Here is a 14,877-nt window from a genome sequence, read left to right as displayed (position 1 = left end):
ATAAAAAATCAGAAAGGACCATACAATGACTTGGTGCATATTAGAACTCTCACTACTTCAGTCACAAAAACTGGCCAATAGCTGCCTGAGAAACAAAAACTGAAAAATGCAGTTTCCTTTTGGTCGTTATAGCCTATATTTTGGGATCCACTTTTCTACCTTGAAAGAATCTTCTTGCTCCCTTATGTACCTCCCATTCCTATTCTCAGTACTTGACATCTATATTCTGTATTCATTTACTGAACCAAGTTACTGTGATGGCCAAATGTGACTTTTTTTCTTAAGGAAGCCTGAATTTTAAATAGGGAATATGATGCTTTAAGCTCAGTTAATAAATCTTTATTTTGGATAAAATTATATATCAGCACACAGGTTGGAGGGGACAAGTATTGGCATTGTACAATAGAAACTGTTGTCACCTCTTTATAGACTGGCCCTGGCATGAAACTTTCTACCTATAAGTAATGTGAACCATATAGTGCAAGACGGGATATGTCAAATGAAAGGAAAACTCTTCTGTGCTTAGGTCAGACAGGACTTATATTTACTTGTTGAAAAGTATTAAAACTGCATTTCCTGAGGAGAATGATAAGAAAGTGTTACTTTGTTTGAGTCTCTGACCTCCTCTGGGTCACTGAAGTGACATCAAACTTGAAAAATTAAGGAGTCTTCATTTCAGAGGCGTTTGGAATAAAGATCAAAAATTCCCTCAGAAAGACCATGTCTTACCCCTTTCTCTTGGGTCCATCATGGCTGGCCTTCTTCCCAGCAACAGGTGAAGTGTCTGACTTTTCTGCATCCTGGCAGGTTTGCTCTTGGCTCTGTACTTCTTCAGCTCCTCGTTAACAATCAGAAGAGAAATTTACATACAAAATAGCCAGAAATGAGAGCAAATTTATATTCTGCTTTCACTTTCCCAGATTAGCTCAAGGCAAGGAAGTCTATAATAATTGGCAATGCCATTCCCATCCCAAGTTTTTCTGTCACACAGTTATTTCTAATTTGTTGAGTGTTCTAGAGTTAACTGAAGACAAAGATCCTGGACTCATCTGTGGGAGGTTTACTGAGATAACCTTTCTAGGGATGACTGCATCAGCCTTCTGCTGATATTTTTAGAGCAGGGGAACATGGTCTCCTAAGATCTCCAAATCCCTGGAGACTGAGTTCTAGCATGAGGTTATAGAAATGATGTCCTAATTTCTGGGCATATAAGCCACACTTCCTGGGAGGGTGGGCATCTGTGCAATACATTGTGACTTTAGGAACTGCCTACATTCTGGAAGGTACTGAAGTTTGAGTGGAAGAAGAGGCCACGGCTGACTGCCTAATTCTAACTGTACTCCACACTATCTCTCTGTAACAGTATCTTCTCTGTGTGACCCATGTGCAAAAGCCTTTCCTTGCTAGTGCCACACCCAGAAGTAACACTGGAATCAGTTCCAAGCCTCCTTGCCATATGTGCCAGACTTAAATACAAGGGCACTTGTCTCCTCTGTGTGAAAGATGAGATAAGCCTAGAAACAGTCCGAAAGATGTTTGTTCTGCTTTTACTACATCACATATGAGAAACACGCTCCCAATCACAAGGTTTACTCCATCTTTAACTGAATTGTAGTTTGAATGCACTAAAAAGCACTGTCAAGGTAGAGTGTTATTTTCATTTGAAGCCAGTATTCATTCAGTAAGACTATGCATTTCAAGCCATTTAGCATCTCTGGCTCCTTCCCACCAAATGCTATTGACTCACCAGTCATTGTGACAACCAGAAATGTCCCCCTTGCCTTTCCAAATGCTCCCATTTTGAGGGAGGGAGACAGGTACACATTATCAATCCTTGGTTGAGAACCACTGGATTTAAAAAGTAACATTTAAAAGAATCGGAAATAAATATTGTTGAAAAATCAAGGATTATTTTCACAATGTGAATCACTTAATTCATCTGTTTTATGTTACTTTCTTAAGTGTTCAGTAAAACATTGGATGTGCATTCAGAAAGAGAACTGTCTATGATGGAGACAAATGGTTTCTTTGAAAATCTTGGTGGGTGAGATATATGGAAAATCACTGTGAATTTTGTTTTCTACTGACTTCCTCTTGTCTTATATGAATTACGTGTTTAGATTTCATGCTACCAAGTTGTGAAATGACCTAAGGGATTCAGGAAACTCATTTGTGCTGATTAACTGCATAACATAGAGAAGTTATTTAGTTAGCCAAATGAAGATGAAAATAGTTGTGAAACCACATATTTGCTTTAATTACCTGGACTTCTTCTTAAAATGGACTGTCGGACAACATCAGTGCCGAGAACATTGACTTGCTTGAAACGTTTTGCCTTTTCTTCATAAAACCACTCACCAGTTATAATCCTTAGCTGCCTACTCAAGGGAAAAGGGAAGAGCATTGAAATTCAATTATTTAGCCACATAATTAACTCTCAAAAATCCCTAATAAACTGAAAACAGCTAATTATTACAAAGTTTATCTCAATCTCTGGAGTATTTTATGGTGATAATAATAGCCAGTATTAATTGAATATTTACTATCTGCTAGGTACTTGCTAATTGCAGTTCATACTTCATATATTTTTATCCACATAGCAACCTTATGTATACACTATTATCCTAATTTTATAGATGAGGAAATGGGGACTTAGAGCAATAAAATAATGTGCCTCATATCACACAGTTGGCAAGTAGTAGAGCCAGGATCCCATCCCAGTAAGTCTGACCTGGGGCTCAAGTTCTTAACCACTGCGTTAGTGGATAAATTATCTTCAATGCAAACAATAGAGATCAAGGTTCTGAATGAAAAAGAGGTCATGATCAGATTCTGTTTTGGAAAGATTCTTTGATATAACATGTACAGTGGGTTGGACTGATGAGAGAGTAGGATAAAGAGACAGATTGGCCATTGTAATAGTCCAGGGGACAGATGATGGCACCCATGCTAGGGCAATGGTAAGACTAAGAGAGGAGTAATAAGTTCAAATTGTAAGTGATGGAATTGCTTGCCTGGATTTGGTAATAAATTCAGTGTTAAAGATGGGAAAGAAGGATCCTTGAAGAGCCACACCCATCTTTTAAGCCCTACCTGCAATGGCTACATGAAATCACCCCCATCTTCCCTCCTGAAATGCTTATAATCCTCTTCTTTGTCTGTACTTCTCCCACTACTTATAGCATCCTTCAGTATTATTTCTATCCTCTCATGTCTACTGGGTTGTAAATGCTCTGAGAACTGATTTCTGTCTGCTTCATCTTTTTTTTCCATAGTACCTACAAGAAAGTATTTCACAGACTATAATCTCAATTAATGTTTTTCAAATGAATGGCTGACTATTCTCCCATAATTTTAACACATTACCCTTCTTTTCATATCCTCATAGTTCTCATTATTATCAGTGAAATGAGGGCAGGGACCTTGGCTGTGTTGTTCACCACTTCTAGGAGCGGTAACTGGCACTCAGGAAATATTTGTGGAATGAATTAGAATACCTGGAATTCAACCTATAGTAGTTATGCTGCTATAAAAGTCATTTTCAGGCATATCACAATGATTTTAACAGCTGTAGAAGTCATTCGGTAGACTAAACATATTTCTAATTAAAAATTAAGAAATGGCTTTAGCTGATTAGGTGAGCATTACTGTCCCAAAACCTCTGTGGGGCATGTTCTGAAAATAGTAAATAGGACTATATAACTAGGGTAAAGGATTTGTGGAGAATTCTATTGAAAAGTGGAGTTAAAAGGTAGGATTTGGGGCCAAATCTTTGAATGCTGAGGTAAAGAACTGGAGTGCCATTCTAGCAGTTTTTCTAAAGTTCAGATTGAATCACATATCTCTGGATAAATATATGAAGAGAGAAACCAGAGGTAGGCAGGCAAATTAGAAAGTTAAACAATTAAGAGGATAGAAAATGATGAAGATGCAAATCAGGGTATCATGGAGGTGAGGAGTAAAGGGAAAGACACAGACATTTGGGCCACTGAGAATGAGAATCAGTAAGAATTGGTGACATGTCTGATATGGTGGCTGAGGAAAAGCAACTGAGAGTCAAATAGACATTTCAAGTCCCAGAGTATTATACCCATTTGATTCAGCAACTTATTGGACTTGAAAATCAATAGCTGGATCCCAAATAGAAAAGTCACTTCAGAAAAATATGTCAACCTTGTTCCCCACAGCAATTATCCTGAAATCTGCTTCGGAATCTATGAGGCAAAAGTAAATTCCATATGAAACACCATTCCACTACTGGGAAAAGTGAAAATGTTAACCTTGGAGAAAGGTATTCATTGAAAGGTCAGACCATAGTTTGTCTATCATAGATTTACTCCCAAGTGGCTATATTACCTATTGAGAAGCCCAGACTATCGGATAAGCTCCATAACAGTAACTGTATAAAATATGCTTATGGAATATGTTCAAATCTAAGATATAACCTACCAAAACCAAAAGCTTGAATAGGTTAAGTTATTTCTGGATACATTTCAAATGATCTATATTCTTATGTATCACAATGTTGGAAATCCAGGTGACAACTGTGGTATTCTAAATTCGAAAGATGTCTCCTGTTTCTTGGCTATTCAGTCAAACACTAATTCAGGTGCTGATATGATCAGACATTACAGATGGAATTAGGTTACTAATTAGCTGACCTTAAATAGTGAGATTATCCTAGATTATCTATATGTTATGTGAGTATATTGTGTGAGGCTGAGGGTTGGGGTATGAATGATCCCGTCACCTAGGTACTGAATATAGCATCCAATGGGTAGTTTTTCAACCCTTGCCCCCACCACCAGGAGTCTGCAGTGTCTATTGTTGTCATCTTTATCTCCATATGTACCCAGTGGTTAGCTCCTACTTATAAGTGAGGACATGCAGTATTTGGTTTTCTATTAATTAATTTCTCTGCATTAATTCGCTTAGGATAATGGCCTCCTTTCATTATGTTTTATGGCTGCATAGTATTCCATGTTGTATATGTATCACAATTTCTTGAGCCAATCTGCTGTTGATGGGCACCTAGGTTAAGTCTATGTCTTTGCTTTTGTGAATAGTGTAGCTGTGAATATATAAGTACATGTGTTTTTTTTGTAGAATGACTTTTTTTCTCCTGTGGGTATATACCCAGTAATGGGATTGCTGGGTTGAATGGTGTAATAGTTTTGTTTTAGTTCTTTGAGAAATCTCCAAACTGTTTTCCACAGTGGCTGAACAAATTTACATTCCCACCAGCAATGTATAAGCATTTTCTTTTCTCCACAATCTCACCAGCATCCGTAATTTTTTGACTTTTTAATAATAACCATCTGACTCGTGTGAGATGGTATTTCACTGTACTTTTGATTTACATTTCTCTGATGATTAGTGATGAACTTTTTTTTCATATGCTTGTTGGTCCCTTGTATATCTTTTTTTGAGATGGGTCTGTTCATGTCCTTTGCCTAGTTTTTAATAGCATTATTTGCTTTTTGCTTGTTAACTTTATTACAGATTATGGATATAAACATTTGTTGGATGCATAGCTTCCAAATAGTTTCTCCCATTCTGTGGGTTATCTGTTTGCTCTGTTAGTTTCTTTTGTGGTGTGAAAACTTTTTAGATTAATTAGGTCTCATTTATCAATTTTTGTTTTTATTGTAATTACTTTTGAGGAATTAGTAATAAATTATTTGCCAAGGCCAATATTCAAAATGGTATTTCCTAGGTTTTCTTCTAGGATTTGTATAGTTTGAGGTCTTACACTTAAATATTTAATCCATCTTGAGTTAATTTTTGTATATAGTGAAAAATAGCGGTCTAGTTTCATTCTTCTTCATGTGGCTAGCCAGTTATTTCAGCACCATTTGTTAAATAAGGAGTCTTGTATTCATTGATCATATAAATCAAGTTTTATTGAAAGATATCCATGCTCAATTGTTTATATGCTGTCTTTGGCTGCTTTTGTGCTACAACTGCAAAGCTGAGTAGTTGCAGCAGTAGCCCACATAGCTCTCAAAGCCTAAGCTATTTACTCTCTGGTGTTTTATTTAAAAAAAAGAAGAGTTTTTAACTTCTGCAGGAGGCAAAGAGTACACAAAAAGAAATAAGAACAAGGGGAATACTACAGTTCAGTGACTAAAAATCGCTAAATAGTGGCATGCCAAGGCCTTAGATCTTTTTTTTTTTTTGATAGTTCTTTGGATGTGAGATGGAGTAGATAGCATACTGACAGCAGTTTCTTGTGTGACAGAAGAAAGTGGACACATCCAGTCTATACTCTCCAGGAAATAGGCCTCCACATCACTTTTACCATGTATGCTTAGAGCTGCCAACACCTAACACAAATAAGATCTTCCCAGAATTGTTAGTCATTACCTATTGCTACCCTTGGAGAATACTAACTGTAAATCTTGTATTTGTTCAACTCAGATAATGTACTTGAGTCATTTGTCATTTCAGAGAAAATATCAGAACAGATTGTTGGGATTATGCCTTTGTCACACTCTCAGGTGTCAGGTCTTGTCAGGAGGCAGACAGAAGTCTTGGTAGAACAAAAAACTAATAGTGAGTGCATATCGGTCACCAAGTAATAGGCTAGTCACTTTATATATGGTATCTCTAATTCTCACTATAAGCCATGAAGTATCTATTACTATCACCAATTTACAGACAAGGAAACTAAAGCTCACATAGTTATAAAGGTATTATGTCTGAGACAGGATTTGTATTGAAATCCCATATGCTTTACATTTGGGAAAATTGTCTGAAGAGAACTCACACTTGTCAGCTATAACAAGGCTTTGAGGAAGGGTGAAAACCTATAGAGTCCAAGAATAACAAACATAGCATTTCATATGATTGGTTGTGATTGTGGGGGAGGGGTGTGTGTGTGCCTGCATGTTTGTGTGTTGAGGGTAGAATGGTAAGAATACAGAAGGGGTAAAAGACAAAAGAAAATAAAAATGCCAATTACTATAAAATTTATATCCCTGTCTGTCACATCAATCTAGTATTCGAAAAACACAAGACTTGTCATAGACTTTATGCACTCTAAGTCATACTCTGAAGAATGAGCTTGATTAAAATTATGGTGGGCTATACTTATTTGTGAATAATGATTACTGACAGTTCAGGATTTGCTAGGTCCTGGTTTTCTTTAACATTAAACCTCTGGGACTTTTCAAACCTTCACTTGGAAGCTTACATGAATGTAAAGTCAAATTAAATTATTTATAGTTTTACAGGGGAAAATAGGTAATCTTATCTTAAAAAAGAATAGTGACCAGAAGATTCATTTTGCTCCTTTATTTTCTATTAACTATTGGAGACATCTGCAATAAGATATGCTTATTAGACATGCTGAGATAAGATACTAGTTCCCTTCTCTTATTCATAAGGAAACTAATTCAAATTATTTATACATTTATTAATTACACAGCGATTTTTTTTTTGAGACAGAGTCTCACTCTGTCACCCAGGCTGGAGTGCAGTGGCATACTCGCAGCTCACTGCAACCTCTACCTCCCAGGTTCAAGAGATTCTCCTGCCTCAGCCTCCCGAGTAGCTAGGACTACAGGCATGCACCATCACACCCAGCTTAATTTTTTGCATTTTTAATAGAGATGGGGTTTCACCATGTTGGCCAGGCTGGTCTCAAACTCCTGACCTCAAGTGATCCACCCACCTCGGCCTCCCAAAGTGTTAGGATAACAGGCGTGAGCCACTGCGCCCGGCCTACACAGCAAATATTTATTTCATTTCTACTATGTGTCAGGCCCTGGGCTAAGGCTAAGAATATGGAGGTGAAGAAGACAAACAAGGACCTTGGCCATACCAAGATGCTGGTGTACATTTATTCCTTTCTTCCTTTCCAATCAGGAAAAGTGAAAAGAAATCCCTAGACACATTATGGTGAAACTATAGAGCACTACAGACAAAGGGAACATCTTAAAAGTAGCTAGGAAGGCAAAAGGAAACCTACAAAAGAATCACAATTAGCATGACAGTTGATTTTTAATAGCAATGATAAAATCCAGAAACCAATGATATATCTTCAAAGTGCTGGGAGAAAATACTATCAATCTAGAATTGCATATCCACAGAAATCACTGTTCACGAATGAGGATGAAATAAAGAAATTTTCAACAAAATGAAAACAGATAATTTATCACCAATAGATTCTCACTAAAGGAACTTTTAACTATATTTCAGGAGGAGGTAAAATAGATCTGAGGTATAAAAAGAAATGGTGAACAATGAAATTGATAAAATATATAAAAATCTAAACAAACATTGATTTATAAAGAAAAATGAGATTACATAAATTGTTGGATTATACAATGAGAGATGTCTAAAACAAAGGACAAAAATCGTGTATCAGCCAGGAAGACGGTAGAGTTTAAGAACACCAAGCTTCTTTCAGCTATTGATTTGCAAAGTTAAATATAAATGTTATAATTTCCAGGGTAACCACTGAAAATGAAAAAAGCATATAATACGAATACCAGTAGAAAGAATAACATGGAATGAGAAAAATACACTTTAATGAATCTACAGATAAAATAAATAAATGCAAATATTTTAGGAATCACAATGATAATAGAAATAAAAGTAAATATTGCAGTGATCAGTGAGTACAGACTAAACTCTATAATTTAAGAAACAATATTATGAGATTAAATGTTAAAAATTACATATAGTATATATATCATGCGTATGTATATATAGCACATATATAATGTATATAGCATATAAATATAGCAAATATTAAAATACATATAACATATACTTTAAAATAACATATATGCCACATAAAAAAGACTCACCTTAAACATATGGACACAGAAAGGTTTAAAGTCAAATGTTGGAAAAACATGTATGCAGCTATTAACCAAAATAAATTGATGTAGTTGTATTAATAACAGAAAAAATAGACTTCAAAGCAAAAACATATTTAGAGATGAAGGGAAGCATAAAGGATAACTCCAAATTAATAAGGAAAAGACCAGCACCTAAAATAAAGTTGTGCAATACACATAAATACTCATATCACAGAAAAAGAACCACAAAAAGCTAATAAATATATGAAAAGATGCTCAACCTCATACTTAAGCAGTAAAATGCAAATTGAAACTATAGGGAGATATTCCTTTATATCTATCGGTTTGAAAAAAATAAAAAATTTTCATGAAGCCAAGTGTTGGTAAGATCAGGAAGTAAAGGAAACACTTATACAATGCTAGTGGGGTTTTAATTGGTACAACCACTATAAAAAATAATTTAATTTCATCTTGTCAAGCTGAAAATGCTGACACTGTTTGGTGTGCAATTTCATTCCTAGATGCACACCCTGCAATCTTCTCAAGCACTTTTGGCACAGGTCGCAGTAAGAGATACATTTTATGTCACAATTCAGAAAATAAATACACACACGTATAAGTATATACACACACACACATACGTATGTATATATATACTGACGTTTTCTACTCCACTTTCTTTTAATGCTAGTTACTACCCACCAATGGGTCATGATCCACAGATTTAAAAATCCCACCACTTGTTTTTAATGCTGGTTACTACCTACCAATAGGTCATGATCCACAGACTTAAAAATCCCACCACTGAGTGTACATACTCATACATGTTTGTCAGGCCATATGTATAAGAATGTCATGGCAGCATTTTTTGGTAAAATTACAAACTGAAACAATCTAAATGTCTATTCACCAGAAAATAGATGCATTAAGGGAATGTAACAACAGTATAGATGAACATAATGTTATTCACACGAATATGGATGAATTTTACAAAAATGTTGCTGAGATAAAAACATCACAAAAGAACACAGGTAGTATGATTTCCATTTCCGTAACACTCAAAAATGCAAAACTGGAAAATATATTACTTAGAGACACATCTAAATGCAGTAAAACCATAAAATAAAGCAAGGGAATGAAAAATGCAAAACAAGATGTTCTAATTCTTAGACTGGGTAACGAATACACAGGGGCTATTTTTATTATTGTTTAAACCATAGGTATTATAGAGTATCTTGGATATGTACTGTATTTTTAGATTTAAAAATCTTTCTAGTTTATATAGATATTAAGGTACCATACTCATAGTGAACACCTCATTCTATACAAGCGTGGAGGCACTTGTATGTAATTGATAGGTGATGCAAAATAGCATGTCAAGGGACTCAAAATAGCTTCTTACCATTCAAAAAATCTTTGGGTAAATGTGGGACTACTCCAATATGAATCTTTCCCTTATAGCTGCACTATGAAAATTTGCTAAATTAGAGGTGATTTTGAAATGACCTATGTGGCAATTACCAATACTCACTCATCAGGCCAAAGATGACCAGATGTTTGGCCCACCTATGGACAAACAAGTTGAGACTTTTGCCCATAGTAATGAAAAATAAATGAATAAATAAACCCCACATACCATGAGGAATCATGGAGAGTCTCAGTAAGAGGGCACTTGAAAGGATTTACTATAGGATTTGGGTTTATGTTAGTAATTTTCAGGAGAGTTCGATGGAGCAGGGATTTTCTCTGAATTAAGAGATGTCAGAGAGTGGGGACAATTCTATCATTGGTATCTCAATAAATTTTATTTAGAAGGATGGCAGACTAATGCTAGGTTAAAGCTCTAATTGGTAAGAAAGTAGGTTATTCACATTAGTCAAGAAATGGGAATGTTTGGTAATTTGCGTTTTCAACAGTCACCTTGTTTTCATCTATGCTTAGATAAGATTATAAAGTGCTCTTGTTTTGTTTACTTTATTATGGTTGTAGAATGATCTTGTGGGATTCTGGTACCCTGAGACTGCTTGATGTCCAACAGGATAACAGTATGGCCTACTTGTAAGTGCAAGACCAGCTCTTAACATCAAGGGACTAGGTTTGTCAGTGTGAGCCCAGTTTCCAGATGTCAGGGGCTGTATTTCTCTTTCTTATAACACAGGTGTATACATTCTCTTCTGCACTCTGTGTATGCTCCACCCATCAGTACTATCTTTTTTGAAATTTATTTTACTGATAAACACTCAATATTTTTCTACTATTTCAGTTATGTTTTATCCATTGCAGTAATCATTACCAATTAATCAAAAATAAAAATATCAGGATCTTCCTAATTTAAAAGGACAAAGATTCTCACAAGGGCATATAGCAGTGTAATATGTTGCAATATAGCATGAACATAAGATCAGCCCATCAATGTCATATTAGAAGTATTTCATGTTTTGGCCAGACACAGTGGCTCACGCCTGTAATACCAGCACTTTGGAAGACTGAGGCGGGTGGATCACTTGAGGTCAGGAATTTGAGACCAGCCTGGCCAATTCAGTGAAACCCCATCTCTACTAAAAATACAACAAAATTAGCCGGGTGTGGTGGCGCATGCCTGTAGTCCCAGCCACTTGGGAGGCTGAGGCAGGAGAATCATTTGAACCCGGGAGGCAGAGGCTGTAGTGAGTCGAGATCACACCACTGCACTCCAGCTTGGGTGACAGAGCAAGACTTCATGTCGAAAAAAAAAAAGAGAAAAGAGAAAGGGAAAAATATTTCATGTTTTGTTCCAACTCATGTTGCTTTTACCTTTTGGGCCGTTCTGAATTCAATTGGGTACTAATTAGAAAATACGATCATTATGACTGTCTTTGTGTTGGACAGCAACTGCCTCAGCTAACAAAACAATGTGGAATTTTGTAGGTTTTATTAAGATAGAAAAATGAATTAACTGGTTGTGTCAAAGTCCCTTTTATCATGTTTTTATAGAGTTTAAAAACTAGGCTTACAGTAGCCAACTTGTTAGAATCAGAAGGGATTGGAGAAAATGTCAGGGGCTGCTCAGCCCATTATAACAGGTAACCTTCCTCTGTCAGTCCTTGCTATAATCGTTTCAGTGCTAAAGCAATGAAAGCTCTTTACTTTTACCCAACCCAAAGTAAATGACAATAAAGGTCATTTACTTCCAACTGATTAGAGAATGAGTCACCTTCTGATTCATCTCATCTCTTAGAGGTCAGAGTGGGAATTTCAATTTTATGGTCTATTAAACATAGAGACAGCCCAGTGGGGCTGCAGTATTCTCTCACAACAAACAAAGAGTGTTTGCTGCCAATAAAATATCATTTATGCTTCCTTTTTGAAAACCACTCCTTGAATAGCAAACAGGATACTTCCAATACTGAGAGGTAGTTTAAATCTCTAATATCACACAGACTAACAGTTGGAATACTGGAGAAGTAACATACTCTGATTTTCAGCTTTAAAAGTGAGAAGTAATTTTGATATGTCAAATTAAATACTCATCATGTAAATTTCTAGCTGTCACAGAAGGATATAGCTATAAGACAGGTTGTTGTCATAGAAGGGTTAGAATCACACATTGAAAGAGCTGTTTCTTCCTTAGGACATTTTAAGGCATCAAGACAGAAATTTATGAATGAAATAATAAACTCATCTTCCTCCTTATACTGTGTAGCCATTGAGGATAGTCCATTTCTTATTCAACTTTGTATCCTTAGTCCCTAGTATACTTAACAGGTTATCAATAAATGTGTGGGAAAGATAGATGGATGGGTGAATGAATGGATTAATTATATAGGTGGATATTTGGGTCTATAAATTATTGTTTCACCAATAAGATTAGTGCAATTGATTCAGAAGCTCTGTATCAATGCACTAACATGTCCCAAGGAAGACACAGAAGTTTTGATTTGTTATTATTTATTCTTATACCCTCTGACAACCACTTATGTTATATCTTTATGTGACAGTTAGGAATTTACTTTGTCCAGAGGGCAAATGTATTTGGCATGGCTCATTTCTTTTCAATCCCATGCTCCTGACAGAAGAAAACCACAATTGTTCTACATTTATTCCACTTGCTTAAGCCTGAGACGCTTTAAGTAGAGGCCAACCATTTATTCATCCATTCAGTTGTTCATTTGTTTGTTTATCCATTCATCTATCCATTCATTTAACAAATATTCATTGAGTATCTACTATAGGCATTATTTTAAGCACTCGAACTACATCAATGAACAGTACAGATAAAAACTCCTGCCCTTACATTCTAGTGGAGAAAGAAAAATAATAAGATAAATAAGTAAAATATAGAGCATGTAAGTATTAAGGGAAAAACCACAGGAAAGGGTTGTATTAATTTGGGTAAGCTAGCTTCTAAAACAATCTCTGAATCCCACTGACTTATTTTAGAAGTTAATTTCTCATTAAAGGAACCTAAAGTTAATCTGATAAAATGTAGGAGAGAGGTATGAGTGACTTAGGCCTCTAGTTACCATCCATACTAAATAGCAGATTAGTTGATGGCAAAATGTGTGAATACACGATATCCTTGGATCTTTTATTGAAAAGTATACTTCAGTAATTACAAGTGATATTTAGAAGTTAAAGATAAAATTCTTCTCCCCATACAGAAGCTTGAGATGATTTATAATTGATTGAAGAGCTTTTGAGTCACAGTCCCTGGTTACTGTTGTCTAAGTGAGTGAGGGCCTCAGGTGTAAAGAACAGGGTGAACAAACATGAGATATAAATGAAAAAAATAAATACTAAGGATCAAATAGTATTATATAAATTTAGAGAAATAGTTATTGAGAAATTCCCCCATAAATCCTCAGACTCCATAGTTGAGGACTAGCAAATCAGTGATTCGTTAAAATTCCATTTTCTTCTTCAGTGCTCTAAAATGGAAAATCTCATCCTGGCAGAATCTGATGGGAAAAGAGCTGTGTGAAAAAATAAGCAAGCAAGCAAACAAACAAACAAAAACCCCCAAAACTTTTAAACTCATCCCAACTTTACTAACACACATCTCACTCTTAGCGTTCTTGTTTACACTATCCACAAAATATAAAACCAATTGCCTCTCTTATCCAATAGGCATGTTATGAGTCTCTGAAGGAGTATCCCCCATGAGTTTATGTGATCCAGAAACAGATCAGCCCTCATGGGGACCAAGGTCCCAATTTTGAAATTAGTTCAATCCTTGACTTGATTAAGGTAATCTGAAATATGCAAGAGCCTTATCCTAGTTCCCTTCCAGAAGAAAAATGTACATTCTCAATACAGGCATATTATACAGCGTCTCATTAAACCCTACCATTTTTTCATATATTTTGATCATCAATAAAAAAACCACTAAGTTTATGGGAAGAAAGACATGATCAAAACCACAAGAAACAATAAACAATAGAAATAGTCCCATAGGGGTCTCAGATAACAGAGCTATAATTTATACATTTTAACATAACTCCAAATCATTATTTCAAAAAATTACAAGAAAAAATTGAGTAGGTCAGCAGACAGTTAGAAAACATAACAGAAGCAAAATGAAAATTCTAAAACTGAAAAACACAGTAACTGAAGTTAAGAATTAAATGGATGTGTTTAATAGCAAATTAGACACAAAGGCAAGATTCATGAACTGAAATATAGGTCAGACAAAATATACAAACTGAGTTTAGAGATATAAATGGATAACAAATACAGAAAAGAACATACAGATATCTAAAAGATGTTGAATATTACTAAGATGTATATCTTGACTACCTGGCATAGAGGAGACAAATAATGGGGGAAAAGAAATATCTAAAGAGATATTCCCCAAGAAATTTTCAAATATGACAAAAGATATTAATGTACAGGTTCAAGATGTTCTAGGAACATCAAGATAGATAAATACAAAGAAAATCAGACATAAGTTTGTTATAGTAACTGTTGAAAACACAACAGAAAGAGGGAAAATACTAAAAACGTTTTAAAAATATTACCTTCAAAGGAACAATAATATACTGATAGCTGATTTCCTAATAGAAACACTGGAAATCAGAAGCCAATAGAA

General features: G+C 35.3%; 1 protein-coding gene across 1 annotated transcript in view; it reads right to left on the bottom strand.

Moving 5' to 3' along the window:
- Positions 1-14,877, bottom strand: part of SYTL5 (synaptotagmin like 5) — a 125,948-nt gene that overhangs the window by 52,792 nt on the left and 58,279 nt on the right. The window contains exons 4-5 of the mRNA XM_033202097.1: positions 2,263-2,378; positions 730-838 (exon numbers count right to left, since the gene is read on the bottom strand). Of these exons, the coding sequence (XP_033057988.1) occupies positions 730-838; positions 2,263-2,378 (225 nt within the window). The remainder of the gene's footprint in view (positions 1-729; positions 839-2,262; positions 2,379-14,877) is intronic.

This window comes from Trachypithecus francoisi, unplaced genomic scaffold, assembly GCF_009764315.1.
Source record: "Trachypithecus francoisi isolate TF-2019V2 unplaced genomic scaffold, Tfra_2.0 Lachesis_group6, whole genome shotgun sequence".
In the NCBI taxonomy this organism is placed as follows: Eukaryota; Metazoa; Chordata; class Mammalia; order Primates; family Cercopithecidae; genus Trachypithecus; species Trachypithecus francoisi.
This window is presented reverse-complemented; position numbering and strand designations above follow the sequence as displayed.